This window comes from Mytilus galloprovincialis, chromosome 3, assembly GCF_965363235.1.
Source record: "Mytilus galloprovincialis chromosome 3, xbMytGall1.hap1.1, whole genome shotgun sequence".
NCBI classification, from domain to species: domain Eukaryota; kingdom Metazoa; phylum Mollusca; class Bivalvia; order Mytilida; family Mytilidae; genus Mytilus; species Mytilus galloprovincialis.
The window spans coordinates 3,300,787-3,328,574 of record NC_134840.1 but is presented as its reverse complement, the minus strand read 5'-3'; the positions used below and the strand labels follow the sequence as shown (position 1 = coordinate 3,328,574).

At 34.7% G+C, this 27,788-nt stretch overlaps 1 protein-coding gene across 1 annotated transcript in view; it reads left to right on the top strand.

Moving 5' to 3' along the window:
• Positions 1-27,486, top strand: part of LOC143066961 (transmembrane protein 164-like) — a 45,019-nt gene extending 17,533 nt beyond the window's left edge. Inside the window, exons 2-6 of the mRNA XM_076239850.1 lie at positions 572-963; positions 5,926-6,042; positions 18,005-18,083; positions 19,151-19,251; positions 19,860-27,486. Coding sequence (XP_076095965.1) covers positions 604-963; positions 5,926-6,042; positions 18,005-18,083; positions 19,151-19,251; positions 19,860-20,249 — 1,047 coding nt within the window. The 5' untranslated portion in view covers positions 572-603 and the 3' untranslated portion in view covers positions 20,250-27,486. The remainder of the gene's footprint in view (positions 1-571; positions 964-5,925; positions 6,043-18,004; positions 18,084-19,150; positions 19,252-19,859) is intronic.
• The last annotated feature ends 302 nt before the right edge of the window (positions 27,487-27,788 follow it).

The window sequence follows — 27,788 nt, the reverse complement described above, 5'->3', positions numbered from 1 at the left end:
TGGAGATTTAAAAAATATTGGAATTTATTGGTTTGTACTTGACCTGTATAAAACGTAGTAACAAGTTATCAAAAGTTTGATTTTTCCCTTCATTAGTTTGAAATAAGTAAATGTAGTATGGAACTATCCATAACCTATTCTATTGGTAAGTAAGTAAAGCGTATGAAGTATGGAACTATCCATAACGTATTCTATTGGTAAGTAAGTAAAGCGTATGAAGTATGGAACTATCCATAACCTATTCTATTGGTAAGTAAGTAAAGCGTATGAAGTATGGAACTATCCATAACGTATTCTATTGGTAAGTAAGTAAAGCGTATGAAGTATGGAGCTATCCATAATCTATTCTATTGGTAAGTAAGTCAAGCAAATACTTTATTTTAAAAGGGTAGCACAGCAAGCAATGATAAAGCTACTCTTCCCCAAGGCCCTCCAACAGTAATCCTCAAATGAATAATTTACATTTTACAAATCAATACTACTTGTATATAAATTTTGTAATCTTAATTTACAAGGCCATGAAACAATGCCTTTGTTAAATCTGATTGATAATTTTGTCTTTTGTTTCCAGGTTCTCAAGATAAAACGTCTGGTGTGGTAACAATGACAGAAAACATAGGTGGCAATGTTATAGCTGATCCTGGATGGTTTGACTGGTCCTATACTGGAGTGAATTTTGAACTGGCTGGAAATGGCGGGGATCTGTGCCAAACTTTTTTATCAGTCCAGCAGCGAATTATTGAAAGTGTTTTTACGACAATAGTGTCTGGGATTGTAGTAGTAATAGCTACTCTCCATCTTACTTTACCAAATGTTCCACTCAAATCTGATCGGGATTACTGTGGGAAGAGAATATTATTAGTGGTTATGTGTACAACATTTGGAATAGAACTTGGATTTAAACTTGCAACACGTCAGATGATTTATATACTGAATCCATGTCATATTGCTACAATGATGCAGGTATGGGGGAAACCATTTTTTTTTTTTGGGGGGGAGGGTGTATTTGCAACAGCATAGTGTATTGCATTAAAGAAAAAAAAGGGAGGGGGGTAAAAATAATTTTAAATTTGCAACGGTAAAGTGTATTGCACAAAAGCAAAAAATTGAATATAAATTCAAATCCTATAACCAATCCTTAGTTCTTTGACTACAGTTTTTCTGTGACATAAACTTCTTATGTGTCAAATATTTGTAATTCAAATTAAGACCTGTATCAAATGTGAATATTGTTTCCATTTTTGCTGCAACTGTCATGACTGTTCAGGGTTGGACCTCTGGGGTCGTATCCAGCTGCTTTTGGTGAATCAATTTATTTACATCTGGTTGACAAGATTCAGTTGATGAAAAACATATTAAATAAAATGCTCATTCAAAAATACTAAATGGATAAAATTGTGTTAATGTGAATTTAACATTTTAAAAGTTTAAAATCAATTGATGAATTACTCTGAAACAACACAATTAAAACATATGAAACAGAATATGTGATTACAAAATAAAAAATGTACAATGTCAATATAATAAAGATTCAATTTGAATGGAATCCACACAGTCATGACAGTAATTTAGTTTAGAAAATTTACGGAATGGAATACTGTGAAATAATTAAAGACCCAAGCTTTACTAATAGACCATTGTCAGGAGAATGTGTTCTAGCCTGGAGTCCTGTTAAAGATAATCTAGAATAATGTATTATTGAAAGGGATGGTATTGTTTTGACCCTGAGGTAGATATTCTCTGATGATTAAAAGATGATTGATTCTCAATAAACAGTAGTATGTCAGTATATCTAGCTAAACGAACTTTCCCGGAATGATCTGAACCAGGTTTTTCATGTTATTGAATTAACTATAGATAATCCCAGTATGGACCACATTTCCTCCAATAAAATCTATACAATAATAATTGATATGGATCTTTGGTGGCAAATGTTACAGAGGACAAAGTATGAAAAGAGTATAAAATTCCTAATTATCTTTCCATCTACACTGTTAGCATGATACAAAATGATGTTCAGTTGGTCCAGTTCAATTAAACTTTCGATACCAAGTTTAGGGCCCTCAAAGGATGTTAAAAAGATTGTAGGCAGATAAAGACTTTAAAAAGGTTCATGAAAGGAATTAGCAAACCATTATTACAGTGATAAGTCTTCCACTTTAATTTACAAGCCTGACTAATATAACTAAGGTCCATCAAATAAGAATTACAAGTCAAACTATGCTGTCTTGAAACCTTATTACAATTTTTGATGTGTCTAACTAATTTTGTTATTATAACTGTATTAAAGCTCAATTCATTATATATTTATCATTATAATAGCAAAGTAGTATTATAATATTATAAATCAATCTTTCATCTGACTTAACACATTTCAAACTTCTATCGATGAATACATGCACCTGGTCTTGTTGTAGCATACTCAGTCAGATGTGAGAGGTTGTGGGTCCATCGTAGCATACTCACCTCAGAAGTGAGAGGTTGTGGGTTCATGGTAGCAGAGTCACCTCAGATATGAGAGATTGTGGGTTCATCATAGCAAACTCACCTCAGATGTGAGAGGTTGTGGGTTTATCATAGCAGACTCATCTTAAATGTGAGAGGTTGTGGGTTCATTGAAGCAGACTCACCTTAGATGTGAGAGGCTGTGGGTTCATCATAGCAGACTCACCTCAGATGTGAGAGGTTGTGGGTTCATCATAGCAGACTCACCTTAAATATGAGAGGTTGTGGGTTCATGGTAGCAGACTCACCTCAGATGTGAGAGGTTGTGGGTTCATGGTAGCAGAATCACCTCAGATGTGAGAGGTTGTGGGTTCATGGTAGCAGACTCACCTCAGATGTGAGAGGTTGTGGGTTCATGGTAGCAGAATCACCTCAGATGTGAGAGGTTGTGGGTTCATGGTAGCAGACTCACCTCAGTTGTGAGAGGTTGTGGGTTCATGGTAGCAGACTCACCTCAGATGTGAAAGGCTGTGGGTTCATGGTAGCAGACTCACCTCAGATGTGAGAGGCTGTGGGTTCATGGTAGCAGACTCACCTCAGATGTGAGAGGTTGTGGGTTCATAGTAGCAGACTCACCTCAGATGTGAGAAGTTGTGGGTTCGTGGTAGCAGACTCACCTTAGAGAGGTTGTGGGTTCATTGAAGCAGACTCACTTTAGATGTGAGAGGCTGTGGGTTCATCATAGCAGACTCACCTCAGATGTGAGAGGCTGTGGGTTCATCATAGCAGACTCACCTCAGATGTGAGAGGTTGTGGGTTCATCGTTGCAGACTCACCTCAGATGAGAGAGGTTGTGGGTTCATCGTAGCAGACTCACCTCAGATGTGAGAGGCTGTAGGTTCATCCTAGCAGACTCACCTCAGATGTGAGAGGTTGTGTGTTCATGGTAGCAGACTCACCTCAGATGTGAGAGGTTGTGGGTTCATCGTAGCATAGGCACCTCAGATGTGAGAGGTTGTGGGTTCATCGTAGCAGACTCACCTCAAATGTGAGCGGTTGTGAGTTCATCGTAGCATAGGCACCTCAGATGTGAGAGGTTCTGGGTTCATCATAGCAGACTCACCTCAGAAGTGAGAGGTTGTGGGTTCATCATAGCAGACTCACCTAAGAAGTGAGAGGCTGTGGGTTCATCGTAGCAGACTCACCTCAGATGTGAGAGGTTGTGGGTTCATCACCAGCTAGGTCTAACCAATTATTTGAAAATAAGTACTTGCTGCTGGATCAATCTTTTGAAGTGGACAATTACTGCTTTATTTAAGACCAGACTTGTTTGATTAGTTTGTTATATAAGAGGTTCAAATTCAGATGTCCAGAAAGAATGATAAGTAATTGGAGAACTATTGGTTAAATTCAGACGTTGTCAACATGGTAAAAAATTATAGACTGAATATCAAATTTAAGTCAAGAGTTGACCTTAATGTTTGTTATGAAAACAATCAGCATACTAATGTTTAGTAATTATATTATACATCTGACTTTATTTATATATATATAGCTAGTCTGTGTATCAATTTCTATTTATATCAGCAGCTGAGTACAAAAATTATGTGTTTGGACATTTGAGTATCAATGAAGATTTCCTTCCTTTATTTACAGGAAGTAAATCACAATATATGGCAGTATTGTTGTAATGGTTCTAGGTATGACGTTATTTTCCCTTTAACTTATTATGACCTCATTTGACAAACATTGTCATTTAAGTTTTCTAAGAAATCAATTTGTGGCAAAGGATCCATAACTGAGACTTATATTTCTTTTGTCCCTTTAAACATAGAAATCAAGACAAAAGTCCATGTGGATTGTTGCATGACAAAACCTAGACCTAGCAATATATTTTTTTTTGTTAGGATTGAAGTAAAGATCATAGGGAAGAAAAAACTTAACAATAAAAGTACAGTTGCATCAGAATTTTATTAAGAACTTTAATCTCTTGATTCAGACATCAGAATTAGATAGATCAAAAATTTATTTACTGTGAAAGTACTTTTATTCGTAGGGTACCAATTTTCGTGGTTTTCGTGGATGACTATATTATCAATTTGTATATTTTAACAAATTTGATTCGTTTAGGGATAGTCACATGTTAAACTATATTTTCGAAGGTAGAGAGAAAACGGCGGATAGCAAAAAGCATATTGACCGGCAAAAAGCATATTGCACGGTTATTTTAGAATATCTAAAAACCGATATACTTTGTGACATCATGTAATGAATTTCAGGATATTGTTTAACGTTTTGAAACAAATGATACCTGTGATCAATTATTTGACGAAAAAAAATCTTCAAATACATAAGATGTCCAAGAAAAAAGTAAATAAAATAACAACTAATACATGTTGTTATTGTCAAGGAGACAATGTAATATCTATTAAGTTCCAACAAACCTAAATGACGATTTTGATACAAACATGGTCGGAAATTAATAATATAACAAATATAGCCTTTGTATGAGGTCAATACAGGATATATCGACCCAAAGAAGTATATCGACCTGGGGCTTCGTCCTCAGTCAATATACTTCTTTCAGGTCAATATATCCTTGTATCGACCTCATACAAAGGCTATTTTTGTATATTATCCTCGAATTTAAGTGTCCAACGAAATAAAACAACCTTTGTCCAAATCAAGACATGGAAAGATCCCCATGTAGGTTTGACTACTGATATGATCTATAGAATAAAATGAATAACGCCAAATCACGAAAATACTTTGATAGCAGTCACAGAACTACAACTGCACGCAGGATTATACCCTTTTAATCTATGTCAGATTTCCGGTATTGCATATTGATATGCTAGTACATTTGTATGATAAAGTGTTCATTTTATATCCTCATAGTTCTCGTACATATGAGAAATAATAATTTGATGCTGGGCTTGATTTTGATAAGAATTATTTGACAATTCAAGATACCTTTATAGCATTTGTTTATGTTATTGATTTCTTTAGACATGTTTATGGCCTAATTAACACCTTTGATGGTTTTTAATCTGTTGGTCACTTTATCTTAGGTTAATTAGTGTTGTCACTACAATTTACATGGGTCAATGTCTACTTTGCAATTTCCTGCAATTCAGACTATTTGTAACCTTCCTTTCTAAATTAAGGCTTTAATTTTTTCAAATATTATTCTTTGTACAGAAAACTAAAATCCACGAATTTAAAACCCATGAACATGCAAATATTGCTCAAACCACGAAAATTGATACCCACGAATTAAAGTACTTTCACAGTACAATGATTTATGTTTAGCTCACCTGGTCCAAAGGGCATAGTCAGCTTTTCTTGTCCAACATCCATCCTCTGTCTTTTAATTTCCTTATATGAGTTATTGTCCTTATAAAATAAAATATTTCAGACTTAAACCAGCATGTCTACCAATTTTGTTTTGTACTAACTTTATTTTTGCTGATTTTTCAGATATTTTGTCTAGCAGCACCTCCAAGTAAACTTGTGACATCAGTATTCAGAATTCATCTGCACATGTTATCAGGGGCACCTATAGCTATATTATTTCCAGTTGTAAATACACGTCTGGTAGGTACATAATGATATTGGAGTCAGAAATCTATTCTCCTGAGAATATCTGAATAGTCATAAAGTTTTTTTCAGGGGATGTTACTTTAGGAGCAAGCACAATGGTCTTCTAGGGGACTAACATTGGGAGCAATCATCAAGGTGTTCCATGGGACTGTTACTTTAGGAGCAAGCACAATGGTCTTCTAGGGGACTAACATTGGGAGCAATCATCAAGGTGTTCCATGGGACTGTTACTTTAGGAGCAAGCACAATGGTCTTCTAGGGGACTAACATTGGGAGCAATCATCAAGGTGTTCCATGGGACTGTTACTTTAGGAGCAATCACAAGTGTCTTCTAGGGGACTAACATTGGGAGCAATCATCAAGGTGTTCCATGGGACTGTTACTTTAGGAGCAAGCACAATGGTCTTCTAGGGGACTAACATTGGGAGCAATCATCAAGGTGTTCCATGGGACTGTTACTTTAGGAGCAAGCACAATGGTCTTCTAGGGGACTAACATTGGGAGCAATCATCAAGGTGTTCCATGGGACTGTAACTTAAGGACCATGCACAAGGGTCTTCTATGGGACTAACATTGGGAGCAATCATCAAGGTGTTCCATGGGACTGTTTCTTAAGGACCATGCACAAGGGTCTTCTATGGGACTAACATTGGGAGCAATCATCAAGGTGTTCCATGGGACTGTTACTTTAGGAGCAAGCACAAGGGTCTTCTATGGGACTAACATTGGGAGCAATCATCAAGGTGTTCCATGGGACTGTTACTTTAGGAGCAAGCACAAGGGTCTTCTAGGGGACTAACATTGGGAGCAATCATCAAGGTGTTCCATGGGACTTACTTTAGGAGCAATCACAATGGTCTTCTATGGGACTAACATTGGGAGCAACCATCAAGGTTTTCCATAGGACTGTTTCTTAAGGACCATGCACAAGGGTCTTCTATGGGACTAACATTGGGAGCAATCATCAAGGTGTTCCATGGGACTGTTACTTTAGGAGCAAGCACAAGGGTCTTCTAGGGGACTAACATTGGGAGCAATCATCAAGGTGTTCCATGGGACTTACTTTAGGAGCAATCACAAGTGTCTTCTATGGGACTAACATTGGGAGCAACCATCAAGGTTTTCCATAGGACTGTTACTTAAGGACCATGCACAAGGGTCTTCTATGGGACTAACACTTGGAGCAACCATCAAGGTTTTCCATAGGACTGTAACTTAAGGACCATGCACAAGGGTCTTCTAGGGGACTAACATTGGAAGCAATCGTCAAGGTGTTCCATGGGACTGTTTCTTTAGGGGCAATCACAAGGGTCTTCTATGCGATTGTAACTTTAGGAGCAAGCACAAGGGTCTTCTATGGGACTAACATTGGGAGCAATCATCAAGGTGTTCCATAGGACTGTTACTTTAGGAGCAATCACAAGGGTCTTCTATGCGATTGTAACTTTAGGAGCAAGCACAAGGGTCTTCTAGGGGACTAACACTTGGAGCAACCATCAAGGTGTTCCATGGGACTGTTAATTTAGGGGCAAACACAAGTGTCTTCTATAGGACTGTTACTTAAGGACCATGCACAAGGGTCTTCTATGGGACTAACATTGGGAGCAACCATCAAGGTTTTCCATAGGACTGTAACTTAAGGACCATGCACAAGGGTCTTCTATGGGACTAACATTGGGAGCAACCATCAAGGTTTTCCATAGGACTGTTACTTAAGGACCATGCACAAGGGTCTTCTATGGGACTAACATTGGGAGCAACCATCAAGGTTTTCCATGGGACTGTAACTTAAGGACCATGCACAAGGGTCTTCTATGGGACTAACATTGGGAGCAACCATCAAGGTTTTCCATAGGACTGTAACTTAAGGACCAAGCACAAGAGTCTTCTATGGGACTAACATTGGGAGTAACCATCAAGGTTTTCCATGGGACTGTTTCTTTCAGAGAAAGCACAAGGGTCTTTTAGGGGACTGTTTCTTTCAGAGAAAGCACAAGGGTCTTCTAGGGGACTTTTACTTTAGGAGAAAGCACAAGGGTCTTCTAGGGTACTGTTACTTTAGGAGAAAGCACAAGGGTCTTCTAGGGGACTTTTACTTTAGGAGAAAGCACAAGGGTCTTCTAGGGGACTTTTACTTTAGGAGAAAGCACAAGGGTCTTCTAGGGGACTGTTACTTTAGGAGCAAACACACGTGTCTTCTATGGGACTAACATTGGGAGCAACCATGAAGGTATACCATGGGACTGTTACTTTAGTAACAATCACAAGAGTCTTCTTGTTAATTTAGAAGCAAGCATAAAGGTTTTCCATAGGACTGTTACTTTAGGAGCAATCACAAGGGTCTTCTATGCGATTGTAACTTTAGGAGCAAGCACAAGGGTCTTCTAGGGGACTAACACTTGGAGCAACCATCAAGGTGTTCCATGGGACTGTTAATTTAGGGGCAAACACAAGTGTCTTCTATGGGACTAACATTGGGAGCAACCATCAAGGTTTTCCATAGGACTGTTACTTAAGGACCATGCACAAGGGTCTTCTATGGGACTAACATTGGGAGCAACCATCAAGGTTTTCCATGGGACTGTAACTTAAGGACCATGCACAAGGGTCTTCTATGGGACTAACATTGGGAGCAATCATCAAGGTGTTCCATGGGACTGTTACTTTAGGAGCAAGCACAAGGGTCTTCTAGGGGACTAACATTGGGAGCAATCATCAAGGTGTTCCATGGGACTTACTTTAGGAGCAATCACAAGTGTCTTCTATGGGACTAACATTGGGAGCAACCATCAAGGTTTTCCATAGGACTGTTACTTAAGGACCATGCACAAGGGTCTTCTATGGGACTAACACTTGGAGCAACCATCAAGGTTTTCCATAGGACTGTAACTTAAGGACCATGCACAAGGGTCTTCTAGGGGACTAACATTGGGAGCAATCGTCAAGGTGTTCCATGGGACTGTTACTTTAGGGGCAATCACAAGGGTCTTCTATGCGATTGTAACTTTAGAAGCAAGCACAAGGGTCTTCTATGGGACTAACATTGGGAGCAATCATCAAGGTGTTCCATAGGACTGTTACTTTAGGAGCAATCACAAGGGTCTTCTATGCGATTGTAACTTTAGGAGCAAGCACAAGGGTCTTCTAGGGGACTAACACTTGGAGCAACCATCAAGGTGTTCCATGGGACTGTTAATTTAGGGGCAAACACAAGTGTCTTCTATGGGACTAACATTGGGAGCAACCATCAAGGTTTTCCATAGGACTGTTACTTAAGGACCATGCACAAGGGTCTTCTATGGGACTAACATTGGGAGCAACCATCAAGGTTTTCCATAGGACTGTTACTTAAGGACCATGCACAAGGGTCTTCTATGGGACTAACATTGGGAGCAACCATCAAGGTTTTCCATGGGACTGTAACTTAAGGACCATGCACAAGGGTCTTCTATGGGACTAACATTGGGAGCAACCATCAAGGTTTTCCATAGGACTGTAACTTAAGGACCAAGCACAAGTGTCTTCTATGGGACTAACATTGGGAGCAACCATCAAGGTTTTCCATGGGACTGTTTCTTTCAGAGAAAGCACAAGGGTCTTTTAGGGGACTGTTTCTTTCAGAGAAAGCACAAGGGTCTTCTAGGGGACTTTTACTTTAGGAGAAAGCACAAGGGTCTTCTAGGGTACTGTTACTTTAGGAGAAAGCACAAGGGTCTTCTAGGGGACTTTTACTTTAGGAGAAAGCACAAGGGTCTTCTAGGGGACTTTTACTTTAGGAGAAAGCACAAGGGTCTTCTAGGGGACTGTTACTTTAGGAGCAAACACACATGTCTTCTATGGGACTAACATTGGGAGCAACCATGAAGGTATACCATGGGACTGTTACTTTAGTAACAATCACAAGAGTCTTCTTGTTAATTTAGAAGCAAGCATAAAGGTTTTCCATAGGACTGTTACTTTAGGAGCAATCACAAGGGTCTTCTATGCGATTGTAACTTTAGGAGCAAGCACAAGGGTCTTCTAGGGGACTAACACTTGGAGCAACCATCAAGGTGTTCCATGGGACTGTTAATTTAGGGGCAAACACAAGTGTCTTCTATGGGACTAACATTGGGAGCAACCATCAAGGTTTTCCATAGGACTGTTACTTAAGGACCATGCACAAGGGTCTTCTATGGGACTAACATTGGGAGCAACCATCAAGGTTTTCCATGGGACTGTAACTTAAGGACCATGCACAAGGGTCTTCTATGGGACTAACATTGGGAGCAACCATCAAGGTTTTCCATAGGACTGTAACTTAAGGACCAAGCACAAGTGTCTTCTACGGGACTAACATTGGGAGCAACCATCAAGGTTTTCCATGGGACTGTTTCTTTCAGAGAAAGCACAAGGGTCTTTTAGGGGACTGTTTCTTTCAGAGAAAGCACAAGGGTCTTCTAGGGGACTTTTACTTTAGGAGAAAGCACAAGGGTCTTCTAGGGTACTGTTACTTTAGGAGAAAGCACAAGGGTCTTCTAGGGGACTTTTACTTTAGGAGAAAGCACAAGGGTCTTCTAGGGGACTTTTACTTTAGGAGAAAGCACAAGGGTCTTCTAGGGGACTGTTACTTTAGGAGCAAACACACGTGTCTTCTATGGGACTAACATTGGGAGCAACCATGAAGGTATACCATGGGACTGTTACTTTAGTAACAATCACAAGAGTCTTCTTGTTAATTTAGAAGCAAGCATAAAGGTTTTCATGTGGACTTTGAGAAATACTTTAGATCACCATAGAGACTACAACAATAATTAGCAAAGACAACGTATAGATTCATGATGATGGCTGTTTTCTGCTTCTTATTGAAAAATAATAAGAAAATAAACTTCACACTTTGAAGATGTACTTTTCTTGACAATGCATTCATCTATTTCCATAAGTGCAGTTAATGGACTCATTAAAGCAGATCTAGAAATAAAAATGTAACAAACTTCTCCATTAATTATTACATCAAGTTATCCTGTTTCTTTATAAAGAAGTTTGTAGTCATTAGTTTCTGTAGTAGAAATCAATGTTCTATGATGGATGAGGTTAGGTTAAGGAAGTCTAGGTAATTTATATGTCATTGTAGTTTTATTAGATTTATTGATTTATTATTAGTACCCTTGGCAGGTGCTTGTCTCATACAAACATGAGAATTATTTTGCCAAAAAAAGTAATCTCGCACTATGACTGCCTTAATTGTAAAATAGTTTGCTCAGTGCCACTCTGTTGTTGTCGAGCCTGCAACTTTTGTTGCAGAAAGCTCAACATAGGGATAGTGATCCGGCGGCGGCTATGGCAGCGGCTACGGCAGCGGTGGTGTTAGCTCACTTCTTAAAAGCTATATATTTTAGAAGGTGGAAGACCTGGATGCTTCATATTTTGTATATACCATATGTATAGATGCTTAATGTTACAAAGTTTCCGTCAGTCACATGTCCATTGTCCTTGACCTCATTTTCATGGTTCAGTGACCACTAGAAAAAAAAGTTCAGATTTTTTGTAATGTTAAATTCTCTATTACTGTAAGTAATAGGATAACTATATTTAGTATGTGCGTACCTTGCAAGGTCCTCATGCCCGTCAGACAGTTTTCACTTGACCTCGACCTCATTTCATGGATCAGTGAACAAGGTTAAGTTTTGGTGGTCAAGTCCATATCTCAGATACTATAAGCAATAGGGCTAGTATATTCGGTGTATGGAAGGACTGTAAGGTGTACATGTCCAATTGGCAGGTGTCATCTGAATTTGACCTCATTTTCATGGTTCAGTGGTTATAGTTAAGTTTTTGTGTTTTGGTCTGTTTTTCTCATACTTTATGCAATAGGTTTACTATATTTGATGTATGGAATGATTGTAAGGTGTACATGTCTAGCGGGCAGATGTCATCTGACCTTGACCTCATTTTCATGGTTCAGTGGTCAAAGTTAAGTTTTTGAGTTATGGTCTTTTTATCTAATACTATATGTCATAGGTCAACTATATTTGGTGTATGGAAATATTTTATGATCTATATGTCAGTCGTGCAGGTTTTATTTGACCTTGACCTGGTTTTCATGGTTCATTGCTCAGTGTTAAGTTTTTGTGTTTTGGTCTATTTTCTTTAACTATAAGCAATAGGTCATCTATATTTGTTGTATGGAAGCATTGTTAGCTGTACATGTCTGTCTGGCATATGGTTCAACTGACCTTGACCTCATTTTCATGGTTCATGTGAAGACAAACCAAAGACCTAAAAACATGAACAACACACGGTCCAGATATTGTGAAATTGTTCATTGTTGAAGGTCATATAGTGACTGATATATAGTTGCTTACATCTAAATAATTTGGTCTCAATATTTGTCTGACTGGTAATCATACCACATCTTGTTTAATTTTTGTCGAGCCTGCAACTTTTGTTGCAGAAAGCTCGACATAGGGATAGTGATCCGGCAGCGGCGGCGGCTACGGCGGCGGCGTTAGCTCACTTCTTAAAAGCTTTATATTTTAGAAGGTGGAAGACCTGGATGCTTCATACTTTGTATATAGATGCTTCATGTTACGAAGTTTCCGTCAGTCACATGTCCAATGTCCTTGACCTCATTTTCATGGTTCAGTGACCACTTAAAAAAAAAGTTCAAATTTTTTGTAATGTTGAATTCTCTCTTATTATAAGTAATAGGATAACTATATTTGATATGTGCGTACCTTGCAAGGTCCTTGTGTCTGTCAGACAGTTTTCACTTGACCTCGACCTCATTTCATGGATCAGTGAACAAGGTTAAGTTTTGGTGGTCAAGTCCATATCTCAGATACTATAAGCAATAGGGCTAGTATATTCGGTGTATGGAAGGACTGTAAGGTGTACATGTCCAATTGGCAGGTGTCATCTGACCTTGACCTCATTTTCATGGTTCAGTGGTTATAGTTAAGTTTTTGTGTTTTGGTCTGTTTTCTCATACTTTATGCAATAGGTTTACTATATTTGATGTATGGAATGATTGTAAGGTGTACATGTCTAGCGGGCAGATGTCATCTGACCTTGACCTCATTTTCATGGTTCAGTGGTCAAAGTTAAGTTTTTGAGTTATGGTCTTTTTATCTAATACTATATGTCATAGGTCAACTATATTTGGTGTATGGAAATATTTTATGATCTATATGTCAGTCGTGCAGGTTTTATTTGACCTTGACCTGGTTTTCATGGTTCATTGCTCAGTGTTAAGTTTTTGTGTTTTGGTCTATTTTCTTTAACTATAAGCAATAGGTCATCTATATTTGTTGTATGGAAGCATTGTTAGCTGTACATGTCTGTCTGGCATATGGTTCAACTGACCTTGACCTCATTTTCATGGTTCATGTGAAGACAAACCAAAGACCTAAAAACATGAACAACACACGGTCCAGATATTGTGAAATTGTTCATTGTTGAAGGTCATATAGTGACTGATATATAGTTGCTTACATCTAAATAATTTGGTCTCAATATTTGTCTGACTGGTAATCATACCACATCTTGTTTAATTTTTGTCGAGCCTGCAACTTTTGTTGCAGAAAGCTCGACATAGGGATAGTGATCCGGCGGCGGCTACGGCGGCGGCGTTAGCTCACTTCTTAAAAGCTTTATATTTTAGAAGGTGGAAGACCTGGATGCTTCATACTTTGTATATAGATGCTTCATGTTACGAAGTTTCCGTCAGTCACATGTCCAATGTCCTTGACCTCATTTTCATGGTTCAGTGACCACTTGAAAAAAAAGTTCAAATTTTTTGTAATGTTGAATTCTCTCTTATTATAAGTAATAGGATAACTATATTTGATATGTGCGTACCTTGCAAGGTCCTTGTGTCTGTCAGACAGTTTTCACTTGACCTCGACCTCATTTCATGGATCAGTGAACAAGGTTAAGTTTTGGTGGTCAAGTCCATATCTCAGATACTATAAGCAATAGGGCTAGTATATTCGGTGTATGGAAGGACTGTAAGGTGTACATGTCCAATTGGCAGGTGTCATCTGACCTTGACCTCATTTTCATGGTTCAGTGGTTATAGTTAAATTTTTGTGTTTTGGTCTGTTTTTCTCATACCATATGCAATAGGTCTACTATATTTGTTGTATGGAATGATTGTTAAGTGTACATGTCTAGCGGGCAGATGTCATGTGACCTTGACCTCATTTTCATGGTTCAGTGGTCAAAGTTAAGTTTTGAGTTTTGGTCTTTTTATCTAATGCTATATGCCATAGGTCAACTATATTTGGTGTATGGAAATATTTTATGATCTTTATGTCAGTCGAGCAGGTTTTATTTAACCGTGACCTCATTTTCACGGTTCATTGCACAGTGTTAAGTTTTTATACGACCGCAAAAATTTTAATTTTTTGGTCGTATATTGCTATCACGTTGGCGTCGTCGTCTGCATCGTCGTCGTCGTCGTCGTCATCCGAATACTTTTAGTTTTCGCACTCTAACTTTAGTAAAAGTGAATAGAAATCAATGAAATTTTAACACAAGGTTTATGACCACAAAAGGAAGGTTGGCATTGATTTTGGGAGTTTTGGTCCCAACATTTTAGGAATTAGGGGCCAAAAAGGGCCCAAATAAGCATTTTCTTGGTTTTCGCACTATAACTTTAGTTTAAGTGAATAGAAATCTATGAAATTTTGACACAAGGTGTATGACCACAAAAGGAAGGTTGGGATTGATTTTGGGAGTTTTGGTTCCAAAAGTTTAGGAATTAAGGGCCAAAAAAGGGCCCAAATAAGCATTATTCTTGGTTTTCGCACAATAACTTTAGTATAAGTAAATAGAAATCAATGAAATTTTAACACAAGGTTTATGACCACAAAAGGAAGGTTGGGATTGATTTTTGGAGTGAAGGTCACAACAGTTTATGAATTAGGGGCCAAAAAGGGGCCCAAATAAGCATTATTCTTGGTTTTCGCACAATAACTTTAGTATAAGTAAATAGAAATCTATGAAATTTATACACAAGGTTTATGACCATAAAAGGAAGGTTGGGTTTGATTTTGGGAGTTTTGGTCCTAACAGTTTAGGAATAAGGGGCCCAAAGAGTCCAAAATTGAACTTTGTGTGATTTCATCAAAAATTGAATAATTGGGGTTCTTTGATATGCCGAATCTAACTATGTATGTAGATTCTTAATTTTTGGTCCCGTTTTCAAATTGGTCTACATTAAGGTCCAAAGGGTCCAAAATTAAACTTAGTTTGATTTTAACAAAAATTGAATCCTTGGGGTTCTTTGATATACTGAATTTAAAAATGTACTTAGATTTTTAATTATTGGCCTAGTTTTCAAGTTGGTCCAAATGGGGGTCCAAAATTAAACTTTGTTTGATTTCATCAAAAATTGAATAAATGGGTTCTTTGATATGCCAAATCTAACTGTGTATGTAGATTCCTAATTTTTGGTCCAGTTTTCAAATTGGTCTACATAAAGGTCCAAAGGGTCCAAAATTAAACTAAGTTTGATTTTAACAAAAATTAAATTCTTGGGCTTATTTGATATGCTTTATCTAAATATGTACTTTGATTTTTGATTATGGGCCCAGTTTTCAAGTTGGTCCAAATCAGGATTCCATATCAAGTATTGTGCAATAGCAAGAAATTTTCAATTGCACAGTATTGCACAATATCAAGAAATATCTAATTGCACAATATTGTGCAATAGCAATTAATTTTCAATTGGAGTTATCTTTCTTTGTATAGAATAGTAGTTGATAATATATGTTGGAAATTTGCCAGACATGACTATGATGTCATTTTCTATTTTTATTTGTCAATAACTTTATGTAAATAACTTCATTGGAAATTTGCCAATATAAAATGTTGCTGATGAAGCTTTTTTTCCTTATCTTATCTAAAATGTTTTTAGATAATGTATGTTGGACATTTGCCAGACATGACTATGATGTCATTTTCTATTTTTATTTGCCAATAACTTTATGTAAATAACTTCATTGGAAATTTGCCAATATAAAATGTTGCTGATGAAGTTTTTTTTATTGTTTTATACAATAAACAATGTATATTCACTTTTACTACCAACCAATCTTTACCATTCAGTGATAACAAGCACTTTATTTTACATTTTAATATTTTATGATGTATTTAAAAGAGTAGTTATTGTTGCAAACTCTATTAGAAATTTGAATTGATATCAGTTTTGAAAAAGGGAAACAGGGATGTGAAAAAAAGGGGGGGGGGGGTTAAATTTTTCTCATTTCAGATTTCATAAATAAAAAGAAAATTTCTTCAAACATTTTTTTGAGAGGATTAATATTCAACAGCATAGTGAATTGCTCAAAGGCAAAAAAAAAAACTTTTAAGTTCATTAGACCACATTCATTCTGTGTCAGAAACCTATGCTGTGTCAACTATTTAATTTTAGATTTAAAAAGTTTGAAGAAATCTTTAATTGATTTGTAAAATCTTGACATTTGTTTTGTGTAAAAAAAAACCATGTAATGTCAAAAATTTGATCACAATCCAAATTCAGAGCTGTATCACGCTTGAATGTTTTGTCCATACTTGCCCCAACTGTTCAGGGTTCGACCTCTGCGGTCGTATAAAGCTGCGCCCTGCGGAGCACCTGGTTGTGTTTTGGTCTATTTTTCTTAAACTATAAGTAATGTGTCAACTATATATGTTGTATAGAAGCATTGTTAGCTGTACCTGTCTGCCTGGCATGGTTCATCTGACCTGGACCTCTTTTTCAAGGTTCATTGGTCTTTGTTTAGTTATCTTGGTTAATGTTAAGTTTATGTGACAGTTGTAATAAAGCTTAGCTTTATACTTAGGACTATCAACATAATATCAATGATTAGTATAGAAGGCGAGACATTTCAGCGTGTGCACTCTTGTATAAAGTCATTTGGTAGTTACCACAATGATAGTATCTCTGTAACCATTAAACAAATTTTCATTTTTCACTAAAGCTAACAACATTCAATTGTTGTTCTGTGTGAGCCAAGGCTCCATGTTGAAGGCCACACCTTGACCTATAATGGTTTACAAATGGTTTATAAATTGTTAGTTGGATGGAGAGTTGTCTCATTGGCACTCATACCACATCTTTCTTTATCTATGTAGTATATCTTCAGCAATCAATTGCCTGCCAACACTTAGGTTGTGAGTTTGAACCGTACACATGACAGGTGTGTTTATTTCCTGTCTTAAGTGACTCGGAATGCAAGTTTTCTAATGAAGGTTTGTTGTTATCTTCGAGTACTCTGGCTTCCTCCACCAATAAAAAGGGCCTTACATGCTAAAGGTGATGTTAATAACCTACAATTAATTAATTTATTATTTAATTCTGGACTAGATGAAAAATAAATAACAAGATTTATCAGTCACATCACATGGCATGACCACGAAAAGACAAATTACATTGCAAGACATCCATTCGTTTGATGTGTTTTACTGAGCTATTGTTTTTGCATTTAAATAGGGACTTTCCATTTTGAATTTTCCACGAAGTTCTGTATTTTTATGCCCCATTTATGGACATTATGTTTTCTGGTCTGTGCATCCGTTCGTTCGTATGTTCGTCAGCCTGTTCGTCCATCCGTCTGTCCTGCTTCAGGTTAAAGTTTTTGTTTGAGGTAGTTTTTGATGAAGTTGAAGTCCAATCAACTTGAAACTTATTACACATGTTCCCTATGCTATGATCTTTCTAATTTTAATGCCAAATTAGACAAATGTTAGAGATTTTCCTCAATTTTCACGGTTCATTGAACATAGAAACTGATAGTGCGGATGGGGCATCCCTGTACTAGGGACACATTCTTGTTGTTATTATCTTTACAGTTTTATGCTGACAGCAGCAATTACTGCAGAGACACAGGCTTCCACGGAACCCCTTACATTTTTTTTGTAGTAGAGGTTGATATTCCTAGACATCAAATAACTTTTTTGTTTCTATTTTCAGCTACCATTTGAAATTGAAGTATACTACATACAACACATACTGATGCTTATTATACCGTTTTATCTTATAATGAAAGGCGGTAAGTCATGAAAGAAAAATGTTACATATACAATGTAGATTCTACCACTGCATCAAATGTGATACAATATTTATTCACTCTTTACACTAAAATTTTGAAATTAAAATTGTGAGGCTTGCCAAGAATTTTAAATATTTAAAATTCAAATGTCAAGAGTAGATTATAATTTTGTATTGCACAACATTTGGTGGTGGAATCTGTTTCTCTAATGATTTTTAGACAATATGCAGACACTCTAAATCCTTCTTTTAGAATGACTTGGCAGCCTGCAAAAAGATATGTTCTTTCTATGTGATATGATCAGACATGGTCGCCTTTTTTCATGACGTGACCATGAGAATTTCAGAAGAAAGCAAGATTTTTTTTTTATTTTGACCAATGAAGAACTGAGACTTTCTAAATAAATTATGTTTGAAACTTTTAAAAATGCATTTATTTTTCATTTGTTTGTTATTTTTTTTTTTTTTTTTTTTTTTTTAACATTTTACACAATAAACTTTCCAGTTCACAGATAATTGTTTTGTACCCTACTTTGTAATGTTTTTACTGAAAATCTACTGTTGAGGTGTATGTTCTGGAATATGCTGAGTATCACTGGAATTTCCATGGGATAACGTTACCAAAAGCCATGTGATAACAATGGAAGCATGTGATAAACTTTTCATATCAGCCTGCTAAATACCAAATAATCATATGGTAAAAATCATATGTTGTTGAGTCTATGATAAAAATAGTTTATCACAGAATATTAAAAGCAGTAGATTTATTCTTTTTAGTCAAGTCAGATTTAAGGCTTTTATTGCTCCTACTGATATTTTGAGCAATAATTTTCAAGAAGAAAATGTATTTTAGATGATTTAAAAGGTTTCCAAGTCAGAGCCATTTGAGATACCAGTAAATACATTTCAAGATAGAATCAATTTAAAGTCAATAAATTTCGATATGGTAGTGATATGATTTGGGATTGATAAATTTTAAAATAGACATGTTTTCAAACAGATTTTTCTTTTAGAAAAAAAGTATTTTCTTTTAGTTTTGAGTAATTAAAATGTATTGATATGTTTCAGGTGTTTATAACCCAGAGCCAATGTGGGACTTAAGTTGGGCAGCTGTATCTGTTGGCAGTACCTACATATACCATTTTATAACTCTACAGTACATAGGATTTGTAAGTTTGAATTGTTGTTTGTCATATATAATACTGTTTGCTATCCTCTTGGATAGGGACATTAAGATTTCCTGACATATTTTTTGAGTCATTGGAATACCTATCAAACTTTTCCTGATTATGGCCCCTGCATGGTAAGGGGAAATTCCCAGTAATGATTTTTTTTTAGGTCAATAGGTCAAGGTCATAGCAGGTTAATATAGACCAACATTTAGGTTGATAGTTTCCAGGTGCTATCTTTTGTCCAACTGTTACAAATATAGAGAAAATCACTGAATCCAAGACTGATATTAGTTCATCTATAAATGAGATAGTGTTGGCATATTATCAGACAGAAGAGGTTGAATAGCAATATTTTATTTAACAATAACTTATATTCTAAAGTTTTTGTCTGGGGCAGTAACATTTGACCCCTATTATCATGGTAGATTCAAATATAGATCATTTGTAAAGTTATGTTAATATATAAAAGAAGACGTGGTATGATTGCCAATGAGACAACTGTCCTCAAGAGACCACATTGACACAAAAATTAACAACTATAGGTCACCATATGTATATCTGTTATTGGTTTCAGTACAAGTAATATAATGGTTGTTATATTTCAGGTATTTAAGGTGAATTTAAACAACATGCTGTGTCCTGCTATATCGGACCCATTCTATGGACCTTATTATAGACTTTGTGCATTATTTCATCAAACCTTGGTCCTTCCTTTCCTAGCCAAATTTATGTACTGGATATGTAAAAAAGCTTCTCCACTCACGGTGTGTGATTTAGAAGAAACCAAAGTTATTGACATCATGAAAGGTTGTTTATCAGGAAGTGAAAGCTCAAAACAGGAAGTTGACAATCAGGGTCAGGAAGGTGTTGCATTAGAAGCTAAAAAGCACACAACTTTAAAACATCGAAATGGCTCAGGTGATCCTACAGAAAAAAATGGAGCACTTATAAATGACACAAGACAACCTAGTAATGGACACTTGAAAACTTCCTGATGCAAGTTCGCAGTTTCATTTTTGAGATTATTTGTAACTCAATATTTATATGCACAGGAATAATGTATTTTTTTTTAATGATGTTTTATAGATAAATGTGACTTAGTTAATTCCTATTGTATTAACGGGTGTTATTAAGTATCCATGTATAAGAGGAAAACTGTTCAAACATAAATACTGATGTCACTTCAATTTTATTAATTTTTTCCTATTGAAGTAGATAGGATTAATAATTGATATATATTTATTTATTTAATTTTGAAACGGAAATTCAAATAAAGAAAATATTCAGATTTTCAATTCTCATCATCACTAACAGCCTTTACCTGATTTTTTCATCCTTATTGACATTAGAGCTAGAATCAAACTTTCTGTTATAAAAAACTTTCATCCATTAGATATTACTTTTGTTATCAGCATGATCAGTATGTCATTAACTTAAATCTAACAGTATGTCATGTCCAGCTAAGAATACCAGTATGTCATGACATACTTAGGTTAACAGTTTGTCATGTCAGCCTAGTCTTATCAGTATGTCATGATATGTCTAATGTTAACAGTATGTCATGTCCATTGAAGGTTAATAGTTTATCATGTAATACTTATGTTATCAGTATGTCATGATATACTAATGTTACAGTATGTCATGGCAGCATAATATCATCAGTATGTCATGACATACTTAGGTTAACAGTTTGTCATGTCAGCCTAGTCTTATCAGTATGTCATGATATGTCTAATGTTAACAGTATGTCATGTCCATTGAAGGTTAATAGTTTATCATGTAATACTTATGTTATCAGTATGTCATGATATACTAATGTTACAGTATGTCATGGCAGCATAATATCATCAGTATGTCATGACATACTTAGGTTATCAGTATGTCATGTCCGTCTAAGGTTAACAGTATGTCATGTCTACATGATGTTATCAGTACGTCGAGACATACTTAGGTTAACAGTTTGTCAATCCCCGGACTCATGCCAAACTTGGGTAATCAATATGGCATTGCAATTTTATGTCAACATTTTATAATGATAACCTTAGGGTATCAGTCTGTCATGATAACCTTGTAGTTTTTGATTGTTGAAAGATTTTGTTTTTATGGTTTGGATTTTCTTTAAAAAAAATTCTCATTATCATGCTTTTTTCATAAGACTTGTCAATTTGATGTTTTTACTTTTTGGGTATCCCAATCCATCAGATTAACTAGGACAACACATGTTATAACTAATCCTCATCATGCTTCTCATTAATACTTCATTAATCTTGATTGGAATTGCTACTTAATTTATTTTTAACAGATTTATTTTGTAAATTTGATTTATTTTTAGTGACCTAGCCCTTGGGTCTTTGTGAGCTTTTTTCATCTTATTGCATCTGTTGACTCTCAGATCCTTTTTGTCAGACCCACAACATTAACTTTGGTGGTTCAAATTTAGATGCAGTCTAACAAAGTGTTTCAGTGTGTTAATTCTTTAAACCATTCCACATGCACTTTCTTTGGTATAACTTCCAAACTTTTCTGTTTTCAAACCATCATTCCCTTTCTGCATGAATAAGCAGAAGATGGACAAAAAAGGCCCCACAATGCCTAAAGTCTAGTTATATGATGGTTGATCCAAAAGATTGTATCTGTTATAAAATAATATACAGATACACATACATGTCCATCCTTTCAACATTGTCAGAAATTGGTTTTACTTTGAGACTTGCAAGATGAAAAGTATGTCTAATATAAGATGGACACATATCAGATTCAATCGTTGAGGAATTTGAAAAATGTCAAAAATAAAAAATGTTAAACTCTAAGAATATAAAAGATAGTCTTGAATAATGTTATTGCAAGTCTTGAAGATTTACCATCGTTATCTTGATGCATATAGATTTTAAAACAATTATTACCAACAATTTATTGGATTATGTCTTTATTATACATATATATCATATATTCAATGTATTTGTGTGGTATACTCGGAAAACTATTTATAAATGGAATGACTTCAGTTTTCATGTATATGGTTTTGTGGGAATTTTTCTTGATTTTTAAAGTGTCAATCTGCCTAAGAATCAGGCAGTGGTGAAAACATGACCAATAAACCCCACCCAATTTGACATTGATTTCAGTTCATAATATGTAGTTATGCACAGAAATAACATTCATTTCCGTTTTCTGTTCTGGTAATAGAAGATACAATTTGGTTGAAATGCATTAGAGGTGGCACGGTAGTATTTCCTGGCCCATAGGGATAATGATAGCCTTTTTAGAATTTTCACCACTTTCTAACACTGCAAAAAAACCTACATTCACACTTAACTGAAGTACTTTCATTTTACTATTCAGAAATGAATTTGAATATGTATCATGACCGTTTACTTTTTTTGCTATTTTTAGAAACCTAAGGCCACTAGTAATTTTAGGTTTTTATGGTGCAGAGAATACAAAATTTAAAAAAATTCTCAAAAATTCATTTTCATCTGTATGTAAAATTATTTCATATTTTTCTACACCTGATTCATCCCTCAGTTTGGGAAAGTATGTTCAGTTGATACTGTATTTTTTGTCCAATCACACTGTTTAGATACATTTACCTAAGTAGGGTACACAAAAGAGCAACCTAAATTCTGGAATGCAAATACTACCGTGCCACCTAGAAATTAACGAATAAGGGGAGATAACTCTGTAATTTGCTATCATTCTAACCAATTTTCTAACCAAGTTATTTGACATTACCAGACACACACAAACGGAAGACTAATAATTTTAAACTCAGGATGATGGTTAGTATTAAATAGCATGATTAGCTCGGTGTTTTTTTTTTTTATCATGTTTTAATTTTTACCTAAATTGCCTGATTCTTACAAAGACTGGCACTTCATGCAACATATCCCTATAATGAATATTTATTATACCAAAGTCTGCACTTTACACAGAAAAAGCCTATTCCACCTTGTAATACATATGCAAGTTATTTAAAAAAACACAATAATTGAAACAGTAAATATTAATGAATTCAACATGTTCAATAATAAATATTTTAATAACTTTGACAAGTTTAGTTCAATATCCTTTTCAGAAATATTACTGTCATACTGACTACATTTCTTTATGTTAATTAATTAGGAGAAAACTGTATTGTATTTGAGCTCTGACAGTATCAATTGGTGATTTGATGGTTGCAATTAATTTACTGGTATTGCACCAATTGCTGCTGTTGGAGCATAATATACAATATTGTTATCTCCATTCTAATGAAACTGATAGAGAAAACAACGTTAAAACATACATTTAAAATCTGTCATATGTTGTCTGTGCTTGCTTGTACGTTTTCATGTTGTGAATTGATGCCATGAAAATAAGTGACGGTATCAACTCTTAATGAACGTTACAAACAATGTTGCATTAGAATGTAAATTATGTTTAGCTTTTTGACAGCTAGTAATGGTCATTTTTTTCTCTCACTATATTTGATTCCAATCAGGATATATTTTAATTTGTATTAATGTCTTTATGTATGTTTGTTTGAATTCGATAATTTACTAGTCTAATTAATCACAGAAATGCTACTGAAATTGTGCAATAGAATTTTACAATAGAAAGTGCTACAAATTTATGTACTGTATTTTGTTTAGTTTTAAGTCAGCAGAAAGGAATTATTGAAACAGAAAGTTATTTAAGCAATATGTTATGAATACCAGATTATAAATATTTGAGGGACCAAGGAAACCCATTTTATTTTAATTCTTATAGAATATTATACAATATATTTTCATTGGATAAGGTTTTGGGCGTTTGGCATCGAGCTATCAATCCATTATTTGATTTCCATTAAATCCATCCTGTTTTATTCAGTATTAGTTGCAATGGTGGATCTAGAGGGGGTGAGGGTTGGGGTGTTGGGTTTGGGGGGGGGGGGGGGTTGGAAACCCCCCTTTTTTGGACAATGAATGCATTTGAATGGGGACATATATTTGTAACCCCCCTTTTTTATCCTGGGTTGGGAAACCCCCTTTTAAAAGTGGCTGGATCCACCTGGGAATTGATTCCAAAATGACGAGTAGATTTATACTATATTTAGGAAGATTTTAAGACTTTTGAGATATTTTAATGTTTTTAGTTCCTGCAGTTTGGGTCTATATTTGATAAATCTTTCATCTACAAATAGGGGCAATGTTTTCATTTGATCTCATATTTTACAAGATTTTAAAAGCAAAATTGATAGGAAAGATATATATCCTGATATTAGTATTCCCAGAAGTTTAGTGGAAGAAAACTATAAGAATGCAATGTGTCAGTTAGTATACCTGTCTGTCATTATTGTAGACCACATATTGTCTGAATGCCTTAGTTAATTTATTAGATATTTGGAATATTTGTTTTATTATAACAAGTTGAGTTTTGGTCCAGTTGAGCGATTTTGGGTAAGATTTTGGAGTCTCCGAAATACCACTTTTTTAACTGTAATAACTGAATCAGTTGATTTGGTATCAATTTCTTTTGATAAGAAGTTAGTTAGAATTCGAGTCGCCTTTTGTTTGAGTAATATTTATGGAAATTATGGTTCATGGATGTTAAAATTCTTGATTCTTTGGGGAAGTTCACAAAGATAAGCCTAATCAAATGCAAGGGAGATGATGCAGCTGTGATACAGAAGTTTTAAATGAGACATGCCATGAAAGTGTTACTAAGCTAACAACTAAACCAGAGTTTATGTTAGTGTTTGAAAGGGCAAACATGCCTGTCATTCTTCTTTAAACATCTATTTATTGTCTCTTCAACTCTACAAATGCTTTAATATTATGACAGATGTGCAGTTTATGTACAGCTTTAAAGATCTACATTTTGAATATGTCTTTGTAATGTACAGTTTATATGTATCCTTAGAAATGTACATGAAGATTGCTTGTACTTTTAAAAGTAGCTGTAACCTAATTTTTTGTTTACTTCGCAAGGATTTTAGTATCAGATGGAGATGTGGTTGACAATGGTGTCAGCCCAGATATTCTAAGTAGCAGAAGTTAAAATTAATATGAAATATTTTGATACTTCAGAAGGGTATTGTGCAAATAAGATACCATAAACTGTGTGTTCAATAGAGAAAGAAAAGTTCACAAATTTCTACTTTTCACTTTTACAATTTGTTTATTTTTATGTGATGAAATAAATTGGAGATCAAGAAACTTAAGAGGATTTTTTTTAATGTTTTCTATGCCTGCTGAATTGTACTTGTAAGTAATCTTCTGTCTCATTTACTTTGAAGGTTTGGTTTCAATTTCTTCTTCTGAACTTGTTAGAATATGGATGTTAACGTTTAGGTTTCACCTCTATGTATTGTACTGTGATTGTAGTTTATACCATGGGAAAACAGAGCTTTTGATGTTATATTTGTAAGACTGATTTTTGTCAGTCACATAACATGCAGTGTTCAAAATATATCGTTAAGATTTTTTTTTATTTATGATAGAAAAATCTGTGAAGATGACTGTTTGAAAGTCCTTCTCATTGAAATACATGTAAATGACAAAAGAAAATGATTTCTAGTGAGGAAGCATGTAGTAAATTGTTAAATTACTATTAAGTAGGAAACATTTAAATTTCTACTAACAATAGAACAGGATGATTTATTATTATACCTTTATAGCTGTTTTTGTGATGAATTTGTCTTCCTTATAAGTTTAGACATGGAATAAAGTGTTGATATAATAATTCCATGGCTTTAGATGACTATGTTTAACGCTGTAGTGGTCCTCTGATAAGAATATATTTAATAAGGAAGTAATTAATAGTAATGTAATGGATATCAAGTCAACAATAATATGAAGTGTAGTTGATACAAAAAGATTGTTTAAGTAATTATAATAAAAAAAGAGGAAGTTCTTTCATCTGCATTGAGCTTTAAATTGTGAGTTAAACAATATATTTGTCAGTTGTTTTCCTTGTGTAAGAATGTTTAAATCTTTCTATGTAAACCTGGACTAAACACAAACACAGTAGTTGATGGTGTACAGTAGTTGGTTTTTAAGTCATGAGTACTAATTTGGGAGAGTTTTTGTTGTTGTTGTTAAAACATTCCACCTTTACAAATGACCTGTAGATAGTTTGTTGTTGTTTTATTTCCATAGCCAAGTTAAAAATATCCTTCATTATTCAAAAATAAAAAATAAATCTTTGCAGCTTTAAAGTTTGTTCTAGTAGTCTTTGAATAATTGATGCCTACCAACACATTATTGACCTGTTTTACTGATTCCGAAATAAAATGAAAAATAAAAATCTCTCATGTATACTGTTTCATTTGGTCAGAAATGAAGTACATAAACAATTATAACTGATCTTGTGATCAGTATTACTCTATAGGCATACACAATTAAGTATAACTTGAGAACAAGTTTAGTTGTAAAGTTATGACAACATCATTATTTTATAGCTTGCCAGGAATACTTTTTGTGTCTTATATTAGAGAATAGACTTATTTTTTTCTTGCTTACAATTGATGGAAATACTGGTCTTATAGTGTGTTTACAATGGGTGATGGAACTTAGTTCTAAATGGGTTATCTCCCTTATAACTAGAATCAACTGGATAATAAATCAATTGTAAAGTATAATCAATCATGAATTACAAATGAGTTGTATGTGTGTCTGATACTTAATTGTTAAGGTAAATCTTGTGTACAGCTTATTTGTATATCTTTATGAGAGGTTTAACACAAATAACACAACTAATTTCTTTAAAAAAGAGAAATTTATGTTTGATAATGTATTCCAAAGAATTATGTAAGCAGAATCCCAAAATGTATTTAAATTACTTCATTATTGATGATTCTAAACAGTTTTTATTCAAATAATGTAAATTATTAATTTGATTTATTATTTTTATTATTTATAATGTAATACAAACATGTTATCCTGTATAATATAAATAACCTTAACAGCTTTTGTGAATACTCATTGCTTTAACTAACATTTCTTCCATTAAAGGAGTGTTCAGATGTAAACAAATGTTATTTGTTGTGAGCTAGGTTTTCTTGTATTATTGATTGTATATGGTAGGAATAAAATCAAAATGATGGCAAGACGAGTAACTCTATTTACATGCCTCCTGGGACGTTTTACCTTTGTATGTATGACATTTCTATTTTCACACCCATTATGTATTTGAAGGAGTAAGTTTTTAACTTGGCTAGTATTTGTTATAGATGCCAACAGAATGACTTAATTAAATTGTTTTATCACATCTATACTTGTTGTTTTTAATATTCTGTAACCTTCAAAACAACATTGATGAAAGACAGGAGTGAGCTGTATGCATTCCATTTGATTGACTGCCAGATCCAATACAAATAGGAGTTGTATAATGTTTTAAGTACTGCAAGTAAAACATTTGTTGGCTGTGTTTAGAATATTGATACATTGGGGGTTAAAACAAAATGGCTGGACAAAGTGAACTTAACACACCATAGCTTCAGTAAACAGAGGACTTAGATAAAACATATATAAAGCTGTGATTCTATCTTTTGTCCTATGTGGAATTATTGA